This window comes from Coturnix japonica, chromosome 11 (assembly GCF_054131305.1).
Source record: "Coturnix japonica strain WE chromosome 11, WE-NBRP24, whole genome shotgun sequence".
Classification (NCBI taxonomy): Eukaryota; Metazoa; Chordata; class Aves; order Galliformes; family Phasianidae; genus Coturnix; species Coturnix japonica.
In genome coordinates this window covers 26,525,497-26,537,986 of record NC_140673.1, presented here as the reverse complement: position 1 = coordinate 26,537,986, position 12,490 = coordinate 26,525,497, and the positions used below count along the sequence as shown (strand labels likewise).

The window sequence follows — 12,490 nt, the reverse complement described above, 5'->3', positions numbered from 1 at the left end:
TAATAGCACCACCTCATTATTATTTCAGTATGTGTCATCTGGGCTGCAAATTAATAAAGGCGGACCTGAGCAAATGTGGTGCCAGCCTGGCTGTGTCACCGGCACCACCTGCACGGGTCCACAGCAGCCTCAGCTCTTAGGAGACACAGCTCATTTTATATCTAAGTACAGAGATACTGGAATTAATGGCAACTTATTACTCTTAATGAACCGATCACAGATTGGAATCAATCATGTCAGGCTTTGCCCAAGCAGAGGACACAAGGATAGCTCCTTTCCCTGGAAGATAATGGTCTCGAAACACTGAAAGCCCTTCAAGTTCATGTTTAAGGACCTTGCACAATGGAAGTCTTTCCAAGATCAATGAGATGTGGTGTGGTTTTCATTTTTGATGACATCTAACATCATGGGGTATTTTTCGAAACTCATCTGGGTGAGAAATCAGTTAAATGCAATTTTTGGAAGTAAAGATAAAAACTAAGAATCTCCATCTCCACCATATAGTCAATCTGATAAATAAATTAACTGCATTAATACCGATAGGGGCCTATAGTTTGAAAAACAACAGATGTCTTAAATTAGCATATTTCTGTTTCAGGTCTTCAATCCAAAAAGCAAATACTAAAGAAAAGAAGAAAAAATCATTACAAATGGTCATACTCATTTGGCAGCTGATATAATAACGAGCTCCTCGAAAGCCTTCCGAAGTAAGAGAGATGCATTCTAACTAGGATGATCATTATGGAATATTTATGGCAGCCAACAACAAGAAGAGTAATAATAAAAAATAAAAAAAATAATAATTAAAAAAAAGGCTTGCCTCCTCGAAATCATAGTATGGAGTTATTTCTCTTTGTGTTTTCACATCAGCCCCAATTCCAAGAGCAATGGCTGCATGTGCTCTGTCTCCTGTCCTCACTCCTCTTGCTCCCACCCAAGCATCAGCCACAGTTTTCCCACCCAGATTCTGTCTGTGGATTTGCAGGGAGCTGCTCTGAGGACTGAGGGTTAGTAGGAGACAATGCCCGAAGCACGACCCACAGCTCCTCACACCAAGGGATGAATGCCATGTCACGTACAGCAGATGAGCGCGGCGCTTGCTTGCTTTTGTGCTACCTCAAATGAGAATTTGTTCTAGAGCGTTAATACCATCACTACTACTGATGATGTTGAGTGTAAAACATCTGTGTGACAATAAATGTAAAGATTCCTAAAAACTGGTGTGGAATACTTGGGTATTCAGACTAATCATGGACTGAAATAAGCGCATTTGTTTCAAATCCTGTTTATAGCACCGCAGCCCTTCCCTCCCTTAAATCTTCCTCTTAACCATAGTGATGTTTATTGAATACCTGTCATTTCTCCAGCAGCATGTGCCAGCAGCGGCTCACCAGTGCCAGGCTGCATGAAAACCCTTCTGTCTCCTATTCTCCGAGGGGCTCCCTTAGATCAACCACTCACCATACCCAATACGCTGAAACCCATAAATTTGCAGATACAGCAGTCAAAATTCTTAACAGGAAAGTGCACCCATTTTGCCCAGTGTAGCATACTGAAATATCACATGGTGAGAAGCATTTCTCACCATGTGTAAACTGTCAATTTGATTTGAAATTAAAATTTTTGATTAACATGAGCATTTCTGAGCCTCCCGCTGGCAGCAGCCCTATTGCTGAAAAGTGACATGATTTGTGACACACATGCTGTACAGAAGCCCCATGCCAGCAATTGTTAAACCCATTTTCATTCTGCTTTAATACGGTATGACACTCAGGAAAATAATTTTAATATTTAGGAGAAAGAGGGTAAAGGCTTAAGGAGCAAAGTCCTTCATGGGTGGAAAGCGGGATTAGGGCAGCACAACAAGCAGCATGGAGGTCTCCATGTCTCACAAGGCACGTCTCCTTTCAGCAACGGGACCATCTGCAGGAGGCTAAGAAAGGTCCATAGGAAAGCACAAAGCCTTCTTTTAAATCCAGTTGATATTTCAAGCACAGCATGAGGTGCTCTCCACCTATGAATGCTGAGATGCTTCTGCACGGGGAAACGCTTCGACTCAGTGATTAAACCCTCGGACGGGAGGTAGGTTGTCTGGTTTCCACAGGGCCTGTTATTTTTCCATGTTTACCACTTCCCCCAGCGAGCACCAGCAGTCCCTAGCATCTACACAGCGACTCACTCATGGAGGAGGAAAGTTTTGTGACTATTACAACTTCTGAGCCCAGGAATCTCCCTCTTCATCAGGGCGGTGGGAAGATTTCTGCTAAGCAGTACCAAGAGAACACAAGAACTGGGGCACTTCTGCAGCAACAGCTTTTACGGCAGCAATAGGCTCATGCAGAAGACAAAAGTTCAGTGGGGATTTTCATGAACGTAAGCCTGTGTCACTGTTGCAAGCTGCTGACTCAACTGTGTCACCTGCTTGTTTCTGAGAGTGGATCTCTTTTTTCCAGTAACATCGTGTTCTGGGGAAGTTTATCATGAAACGAGTATCACGAACAGTCATTCTGAGCAGCAGAACAGCTTTGATAAGTGTCGACACGCATCTGACTTTTCTGCTAGCTCCTAACACTGCTCATCACATTAAACACTCAGCTCTGCTGGACTCTGCTCCTAGTAAACACAGAGCCATTCCTAATTGCCATAGTACAGAGAGGAAAAAAAAATAAATGTGGGATTTTAAAAATAATATTAGATGGTGAAATGAAATACCAGCGTGATTCAGATGCAGTGGAAGTATTCAGTCATGAGCAGAAAGCTGTGGGCTCGTTTATGTTAATAACCACGCCTGAGAATTCAATCTGCATGAAAGATGTGGTCCTCAATAAAGCCGTGATATACAGTGATTGTAAGTATGTAGATTCTCTTAAATAAGCCTTAAGTTTAAATAAGCGTTCTGTATAAACACCTAGTTTTAATTAGTATATTGCCAAGAAATTATACAACTCGACTCAGTGATGCTGTAATTATTTGGGGATCCATAAAGCCCTCCCTCGGTGGTGGCAGCTAGCTGTGTCCTCCACATGCTCCGCAGACGTGCACAGCTCAGAGCAGAGCCCAGGGAGCCCGAACCCCTGCGGACACAGAATGGGAGCTCTATAAAAAGTGGTGTGATTTTTTAATTTTGACAGCACGTGGAAGAATTCTCCATGAGGAGGTGGCAGGGCAGGGGCTGGTGATGGCAGCAGCCCTCCTTGCTGTGCCAGGTGATGGGACACAAATCTGGCTCTGCATCAGCTGCTTCCTCTCCTTCTCCCTTCCTGGCACCCCTCTGTCTTCACACCAACACTCTTAGAAAAGACTGTGGCCGGACACTGCAATAGTGGAAGCTGAAGAACTATCTGCTGAAGATTAGATAGCATGAAAGCAACTCTAAAACAAGGGCTCTGGGCATGGATGTAAGTCATGGGATCAGCCAGCTCCGTCTTTCCACGTGGGCTTTCCTCTCCCCCAGAATTGCTTCTTGCACCTTATCTGCTGACAACACCAGCAGCAAACTTTCAATCACAATAAAATCTATGCAAATGGTACTGCTCTATTTACTTATTGTTCTTTCCCTTGTACCACTAGGAGTTTTCTGTGCAGAAGGCTCCTTTATTCCTCACACAGCAGAACAACCTCCTGGCTTGGGTAACTTTTGGTCCCAGGAAGGCTAGTCCTAGGCAGCCGAGAAGCCCATACAGGCCTAGAAGCAGCACAAGTCCTCCAGTGGAGATCCCTGACTCGATCTAGGTCTGCTCTGAACTACACCAAGCCTCTGCCTCCTCCAGTACTGAAGAAGCCTTACAGGCTCATCAGCTGACCCCTCTAAGAGGGATGCACCCAGGCTGGGGCAGGTGAATACGCTAACAGGACCAGCAGCGTGTTAGTGGGTATGTCCCCCGGGCCCAGGCAAAGCAGCAGGGTCGGTCCATTGAGAGGAGACTGGTGGATGTGAGATCTCCGCACAGCCGAGACTCTCTTTCTGTTTTGTTCTGAGTTTATGTTTTGTAGGGCAGGATGCCCTGTCTACATTCCTTTACAGATGGAGAATGGACATTTATTAACAAGTACTCGGGCGCACAGCCCAAAACTCTAGACTCCTGGCATGGAGCTGCACGACAGAGAGGGCCAGTGACCCCCATTTGTGTTTACTGTACTTCTACAGACACATGTTGGTGTGATAGGGGCATTCACTTTCGCAGGTTCAGGCCAAGGTCAGGCTAGAACATGGACCAAATTTATTTTCTCTGTCTCTCTATGTAAACTGCTCAGGCTGTAGCCCAAAGAGGGCCCCTGAGTTCATTCGCTGTGAGTGCATTTTGAGGGATTCAAGACTGACACAGCAAACAGAAGGGGTGGAGAAGGACCTTCTCCCTCCATACCCAGCTTCATGTGCTGATCCTATGCGTGGCAGACAGGGTGGTTCTATGGGAGGTGCCTCCAAGGATGACACGGCAGAGGTGGGGCACGTTGCCTCTCAGACCCTCTGACTCCTCCTCAGCAATCAGACTCGCATGGCATGGTGTGATGTGCCGGAATGCACAAACGTGGCAGTGGGGAGGAGTCCCCATGTCCTATCAGAATGGATTTTGGACAATATGAAGACAGCGCAGGGGTTAGGACTTCAGATTTGGATCGTGCTTACCAGCCTGGATCACCCTCCCTGGATCAGCCACCAGGTGTGTCCTAACAGCACTCTGCCTGCAAATGCCACACTGTGACTGGCTGTATGTGAAAGGCAGAACCTTTGCTGGTCAGCAGCAGTAGAGCAGGCAGAAAGAGTGAAAATGAAAAGGGAATTCCACTCAGAGAGACCTTCACATTAAACTAAAGCAACTCAGGTAAAAAGGAAAGCCATCTGTTATGGCTTGTAATGAATGCATAAACAGCCATTTCTTCTCCATTCCTTCTTTGCTTGCATTACTGAAATACAGAAATAAAGGCAAAAATAATGATGGATGGATTCTGGACGACTCAAAGTTCAATTCAGGATGGATGCGATCCCAACATTTCAGATTCTTATCTCATCGTAATTGGAATAGCTGAACCTCTCTTGTCTACAAAATTAGGCGAGACATCCTGTGAGAATGGGCTCTTTTTCACAGCAGTTTAGTCCCCAGACACATAAAAGAATGAAAACAAGAAACAGAACAGAACATTTTTACTTTTGAGTAATGGCTGCATACGGGCCGTTCAGAACAAGGCTTCACTGGAAGAGCTGAGGAGGAAGTTCCTCCTGCCAGTATGCCCATCCCTAGACGCATTCCTCCACAGAGCACATAAACACTTCTCTAAAAAGATCATTTATCTCAGTAACTCCCATTCTGCAGAAGGGAAAAACAGTGAGGAAAGTACAAGTGGGTGGTACTTATACCGTCCACCCTCCTACCCTGGAGAAATCATTGAAGACCACCATGTGCCCTGTAGGACCCTGCTTTGATCTCACAGCCTCAGTCCTTCTCTGCCTGCTCCAGGCTTGCTGGGATGTGTGGGTGAGCGGCAGGGGCTTCCGCTAACAGCAGTCTCAGGTCCAGAGAAATTACAGGATGAACCTGAAACATCTCTGTTTAAAATGCCCCGAGGTTCAACACACAAAGAGAGGAACTCCCAGAAGACTGAGCATCTCTGCTGACTATAGAAGGAGAGCCCAGATTTTAGGTTCACAGCTGCTGCCCCATTTTAATACCTCATGTGACGTGGGGTGAAATCCAAGCCTCAAAAGTTCATATACTATGTCAGCACAGGCCTAAAAAGAATTGCCTTCCTCCTCGTATTTTGTCATAGGCAATGCCTCCTGACATGCCATGCTTCTGTATCCTTACATTTATATCTCACCGCTGTTTTGTTTATAATTCAGAAAACTGCGAAGTACAAGTATTGCTGAGTTATCCTTGTGTTCCTGTCCTTCATCTGGTTCATTTGCAGGAGGGAATAATGATCTGTCACCAAGGTAAATTCATTACCCAGCAGATAATGCCACAGTGTTTCTGCTGCCCATTTCACAGTAAGACATTCTTTTTCAATGATGTTGCATCTCTGTTCTCGTGGGAACAGTTTACGGCTGACATAGCAATAGTAGTAATAACAACTTACATTTATATTGTACACAGGATGATCTTTACTTCTGCCTCCTTCTAACAGTGCAGGCTCCCAGTCCTACTGCAAATGCATCATTCATGGCTGTGACAGGCACAAATCTAGATTCACTAATACGGGGCTGCCTCATTCCTCAGCCCTTTGCTCAGGTTGTCATTTCCTTTCCAGACCCTTTTATTCTGCCCTTTGGAATTGTTTTAAATTGAGTTGTGGACCACTACCACACCACTGCTGTAAGTCTGCAAATCTGTGGGGTTCCCCTCCTGCCTCCAACCCCTGCCTGCTGCAGTCCATCACACTGCTGCCCACTCTCTGCAGCTTCTTACCTCTTCCCTTTCCTCCCGTGGCTCAAACTATGCCATGGTCTGCTGTACAGTGAAATTGGCTCCCCTCTGCACGGCGTGGGGGACAGGGCTAGCTCTCTGCATTCTGCTATTGGAAATTTCCTAAAAGCAAATTCCCGTGTTGTTTTGTTTTTTTTTTAAGGACTTTGAGGTAGAACATGTGGGAAAATTGCAGGTGGTCCACACTGCAAAGCTGGTCAGGTGGGGACAACCCCCCCCCCTTCCCACTCCAGCAGGCTCTCAGATGGGCATGCAGCTGTCAAAGAGCCTTCTGCTACAAAAGGAGAAACCTAACAGGAACAGAGGACTGAGTTCCTTGTGAGAGTGCTATGAGGTACATAAGAAGCATTCCTCTGTTAAGATCTCCAGAAATGCCAGCAAAGGGTTTGGCATATGGAAAGATGGTGTCAACATCCTTGTGCTTAGTTGAGCACCGGCAAGGAGCTACCCAGCTCACCCAGCACTGCCTGGGTCCCTTTGTCACTCTGCAGCATGCTGGGGACAGAGGCAGTGCTGGCTGGGTGCCCGGTGGGACCCACAGCCGGGGGTTGAGGCCCGGCCTCCTGCTCTGCAAAGCCCAGAGACACAGAGGAAGAGCACTTGGATTCCCTCTGGCAGCCCTGCTTTCTCCTCGTGCCTTCGGAGCGAGGTGCTGGCTGTGTGTGATGGTGTGCCTTGCAGAGGATCCCCTTGCTTCAAGTGCAAGTGAGGGAGGACGGGAGGTAACGATGAGAGACACTCTAAAATGATTACGTTAATTGAGTCTTATGAAAATGGAAAACAATGGCAGCGTGCAAAACAAAAAACGCTATAACCACGTACGTCTCTTGTTTACTAAAAGTGCTTCACTGACTACAGATTTACTCCGGGGCACAGCAGGAAACTTTTCTCCTTTAAATTTAATCAGCATGTTGGGCTTTGTGGGTTGTTTTTTTTCCTTTCAGAGAAAAACACCAGCGATCAGATCTGCGCTTCCCATCCACTCCTCAGCGCAGTGCCTGGAGGTGATAGTGTGAACTCGCTCAAGAATGTGAAGGCATTTTATAAATCATTTGGTTTCAGCGGGGGGGGGGGGGGGGGGAGAAGGGGAGAAGGCTGAGGGCTGGTACAGTTGTTTAGAGCACACACTTCAGCATTTTCTTCAGTTGCAACAGTGGTGAACAAGAAAATGAAACAGACAACATGAAACGCACATAGCAAACAGCACCTCTAATCAACCGGCACCTTTCTACCTCTCCATAACCAAAACTATCCCAACTCAGAATGAAGTTGTCGAACTGAAGCTATGGCACTGACAGAGGGGAAAAAAGGAGCCAAGCTGAGCAATGCAAAGTGCTGTAAACAACTCGCAGTGAGCAAGATAATGGCAGCAACCGGAGCGTGGCTCCGAGTGGGGCTCCTCACCTCACCTCCCTCTGCCGCGCAATGCGCTGCTCCTGGGAAGTATGTGTGCACCACTGCAAATAAAAGTCTCCTTGCTTTCCCAGGAACAGACCTGGTATTTTTCCATTCCACTCACACCACAGCCAGGCTTCAGAGGGGATTTTATTCTCTGTCTAAACTTTCTCTCTGCTTCCTATCTAGCAACAATTACAGCTAAAAAGTAGTAACTGCAGTTAAAGAGATAGTGTCTGATTAGCTGCAGAGGAGACAAGGCTCTTCCTGGGAGCCTGGTCTCATAGCAGTGCCTGTCCATGACAGTAACAATGATCTCACTTACGGCTTCACTTTCTGCTCCTCGCTTGGACGTCATGGCTCATATTGACAACTTCTGGTTAATGAAACAAATGCTACTCGGAAATCACCTGATGTAGCTACGAATATGCATTATACGCATAAAGATTGTTTTGAGTGTGCAAACTGTACAAAGGTTGGATCTCTTTAAAAGGAAAATCACATTGTGATATACCTATAAAAACAGGTTTGATTCACAGAGGCACTGTAACACACACAAAAACAGAGGAAAGTGTGAAATAACCACATACGTCCTCATAGTGAATGCATGTATTTGGGAAGGACTGGAGTCAACAGAGTATCTCCTGCTGGGGTCAAGCAGTCAGAACAAAAGAACACGGGACTTCAGTGAGAAAGCATGACTGCTCCTACACTGTGCTGTTGGACATGGCCACAGGGACCAGCCTCAGGTTTAGGTGCGATGGTCCCTCCTCTAACTGAGGGAAGTGTGGAGGTAGGAAGAGATAAGGGGTGTCCTAAAGGCCGGGCTGGCAGGGACCCGAGCTGTGCAGAGCTGAGCCCCACAAGGTGTCAGCCTCAAAACACCGCTTTCAGCCCAGCTGCAGCTTTCCCAGTGAAAGAGCCAGCACTGCACTAGCTCCTCTGCAGAGCACAGCCCCAAACACACGCTTTTTACATCCAGTGGTCTGACCACAGAAGGCAACGCTTTGGCCAAGGCAGGGTGGCCGCAGGCAGTCAAAGCAGATTCTGCTGCTGGGATTCTGAGTGCGGAGCTCCCATTCACTGCCGGAGCAGAGTGGCACTGCTGCACAGAGATGCTACCTAAATAGATGTCAAGTAATGAATGCTTCGGGTAAGCGACTGATTTCAGAGTGTGCTTTTATCCACAGGCCCTGTATTTATAGTTCAAGCCTTTTCAATTAATACGCACACCCTATAAGAATTAAACTACTAATTATCACATTTTACCGTGGTTCACAGAACTTTCATCAGATCTAGTAAATGAAATCACGAGTTCAGCAGAAGAAGCTTTACTGCGCCAAATTATGTCAAGGGTATATCATGTTGATAATAAAAGATCACTTGGTTGGAAGCCTAACCTAGAAGGTTGGGGAGGCGTAAAAAGTTCACATTTTGGATCATGCTGCTCTGGCGTGGGCGTTTTGTGTTTTTTTTGGTTTTTTTTTCTTGATTATTGTGGAAGGCAATTTTCCTGCAAGTAAAATTTTCCCTTTGTCTTACATTACAGGCATTAGGAAATTCTTACATCGAAAGACAAATAGGTAGGTTCGGGGTTTTGTTTTGATAGTCACGCCTTGGCATTGCATATTCTGTCTCTTCCCACAAATAAACTTCCTTCTCCACTGGAGAGAAAATTAATATGAGGTCCATACCACAAATAAACTCCTTTCCCTAAGTGCCCAGCCTCTTGGTGGGCAGGCGTGGTATTCAGAAGCATCCTCCATTCCAGCCTGTGGTCCGCTCAGGCGGTAGCAATTACTGCCCCAACCCAACTCGCAGCTGTTAATTAAGCAGCAAAACTCTCAAGAAAAATGGGTTGCAGTGAAAACTGGGAGGACCACAGCCAGCCCTGAGGCACCGTGCAGAGCTGGCACTGCAGGCGGGGGATCAACTGGGGCACAGAAAGCCTTGACCCCACGGCTCTGGGGCGGGGAACACTCCTCGCTATGGCACGGCAGCTTCCCATGGGAAGCTCCTGGCCAGCCCACATCCACGCTGCCCTCAGCATGGCCCTTGCTGTTATCTTGTGGATAAATATACGCCAAGAGGAATGGAATGGAGCAACAGAGTATAAATATATTTTGAAACGACTTAGAATAATTGTGGCTGTATTTATGCACCTTATCCACTGGAAAGGTTCACTGCCTTTTTCCTGTACACACATATGTTGAAATAAAAATATATACCCTGGCCACACTTTTATTCCTCCTTTCCTTTGCAGAACTCTGCCACTCTGCGCGTAATGAACGTTTCATGTCTTTCAAGCACTGCTTTGTCATGCTATAAGCATTCATTTCATGCTTTGAATATTTCCTGTCATACTCGCCTTGGAAGATTTTTTTGTGGGAATGCTTTGCTTGTGAAGGTTAATGGCTAGCAGCAGTGAAAACTGAAGTCCTCTGTCAATCCTTTGGTCTCAGACACTGCAGGTCACTGATGAGAAACTCTCCCCTTGGCCCAGTGAGGCTGCAGAGCTGACCCCGGCTGACTACCGCCTATCTTGCCGACTGACAGTCAACACCCTTCGCTGTTGCCATCAGAGTCCCCTCAAGAGAGTGCCAGCTCCTGATAAGCAGGCTGAATCCCAAGCCCAGCTGAGCACCTGCTAAATCCTGGAAATGGTGAAGCAGCGCCTGACAATCTGGATCACAAAACCATTTGACTTTGTGCATGAATCTCAATGAAAATATGGCAATACGGAGAAAAATGGTGTTTTCTTTCCTAGTTATTCAGATGCTCATCCTCAGAAGCCATGAAACTAGTTGGAAAATGGAGTTGAATGCTGCAAAGTTTTGGCCTTAGTCTATTGTTATTTTGTACTTCTAGCTCTTGTTGGAGTCTATCTGTAATGAAATAGGATGAAAAAATGCAAAACTAAAATACATGTAAGATAATTTTATAACCAGGCATATCCGCTGTTATTTCCTTGGGAAATGCCAGCATTCAGAGCTGCCCACGTGCAGCATCTCTCTGGGATGAGGACATAAAGGTGGGACCTATCAGACCTTCCTCCTTCGAGCTGGAGGAATCGCAGAATGGCTTAGGTTGGAAGGGACTTTAAAGATCATTGGGCTCCCACTAGCTCAGGTTGCCCATGGCCCCATCCAACCCAGCCTTGAGCACCTCCAGGGATGGGGCACCCACATTTCTCTGGGCAGCAGTGCCACGGTCTCACTGCCCTCAGAGTAAAGAATCTAAGCTAAACCTCCTCTCTTTCAGTTTAAAGCCATTCTCCGCTACCCTGTCCTATCTGCCAAGCCGTGCCCCTACAGCAGGCAGGACAGACAGACCCCAGCACTGCCCTGCTGCTCGGCCACAGCCTCGGGCCCAGACAGCACACTGCTCCCGGCTCACCACCCATCTCCAAGGGTGCAAATCCACTCAGGATTTGGTCCCGGCATTTTGCAAAGGTGCAAACAAGCTGACATCACCAGGAGCTTTCAGTTCGTCGCCAGATATGAGATTCCATATTGAAAATGCTAAGGGTTTTTTTTTAAGCTTTTTTTTTTCTGAAGCAAAGTTAATTTTAGATTAGTCCCTCAGGCTGTGATAACTCTCCAGTGTTGCTCTGTAAACAAGAGAGGAGAGCCTTCCCGCATTTATAAGACTCTGATGCAAATGATTCTATGAAGAAGAGCACTAATAAAAGCTGCCGTTACTGTACTACCCTGTGTGCAACTCCCTCTGACAGAAAACTTTTCCGGTGTGGCTCAGTTTGGTGCTGCAAATGAGGTGTTTCAGGAATGCCAGCCACTCCAGATAGTGCCAAACCCAGCACCTTGTGCTCAAAGAACAACTCCCCAGCCCTGATCCCTCCATGTGGGAAGCCAGGACCCAGCCAAGGGCAGCCAGCCCCATGAAAATGGCAAGGTTTGCAGCATTGCCATGGTGAGGGTGAAGCTGGTGGCAGTGAGCCCTGTGGCAGCTGAGGGTGATGGGGAACGCTGAGGCTGAGCTGAGCCGCGAGATGGGAGATGAGGCCTGGCCTGGGGACAGGGCCTCAGCCGGTGACAGATTTGGCTGTAGGAGGAAATGGAGCTACTATTTAAGCTATAATGTAGATGAGTGGTTGGGGTAACCACAAAGCAAAGCTGTGTTCTCTGCTCAGGGCAGCCTGAGAGGATGGCTTAAATGGCAGTTTTGCATCTGTGAGCTCCCAACCCACAGCCTTAGTGGCTGCTGGCTGCAGCCTTCTCACTGTGTGAAGCAAGAACACCAGATCTGGGATCAGAAGAGAGCCTATAGGACAGGGTTGGACTCTGCAGCCCAGCATCTAGGGCAGAGGCAGTTCCCCACATCGCTGCTGCATTTCCCAGGCTTCACACTTCCCTGCTGCCCGAGCTGTGCCAGTCCTGCCCAGTCCTTACCTACAGAAGGAAAGAAAGCTGCACTTCGCAAACTGCTCTTTGCACATTCCCACTGCTGCCTCTGCCTTCCCCTCCTGCTGGAGGAGCAGCATTTCTTCTTTTATTCTTTTAGGCACGTGAAAGTAAGCATATACCTAAACCCTTTTTGTAAGGTTTTATACCCGAGTCCAGCCCTACTTAAGTGAAGAATTCACAGATGATATTTACAAGTCCAGTGTAATTACCGCAGGGTTGAAAAACGAGTTCTGTGAGTTACGGTACATC

At 47.0% G+C, this 12,490-nt stretch overlaps 2 protein-coding genes across 40 annotated transcripts in view; one reads left to right on the top strand and one right to left on the bottom strand.

Annotated features, from left to right (window-relative positions):
- The window catches only part of NFIA (nuclear factor I A), a 323,759-nt gene that overhangs the window by 90,475 nt on the left and 220,794 nt on the right, over positions 1-12,490 (bottom strand). The window lies entirely within an intron of this gene.
- Positions 6,573-10,768, top strand: LOC146759083 (uncharacterized). The gene is made up of 3 exons (XM_085511678.1): positions 6,573-7,144; positions 9,367-9,400; positions 10,280-10,768. Exons 1-3 carry the CDS (start codon positions 6,752-6,754, stop codon positions 10,294-10,296), a joined length of 444 nt encoding a protein of 147 aa, XP_085367804.1. The 5' UTR covers positions 6,573-6,751; the 3' UTR covers positions 10,297-10,768.

What these genes read in the sequence shown, in the direction of transcription:
- LOC146759083 (XM_085511678.1), top strand. Translation starts at nt 6,752, where the DNA reads ATGAGGTACATAAGAAGCATTCCTCTGTTAAGATCTCCAGAAATGCCA. An exon ending in CAAGTGAGGGAGGACGGGAG is followed by an intron (nt 7,145 to 9,366) that starts GTAACGATGAGA and finishes CTTACATTACAG; the next exon opens with GCATTAGGAAATTCTTACAT.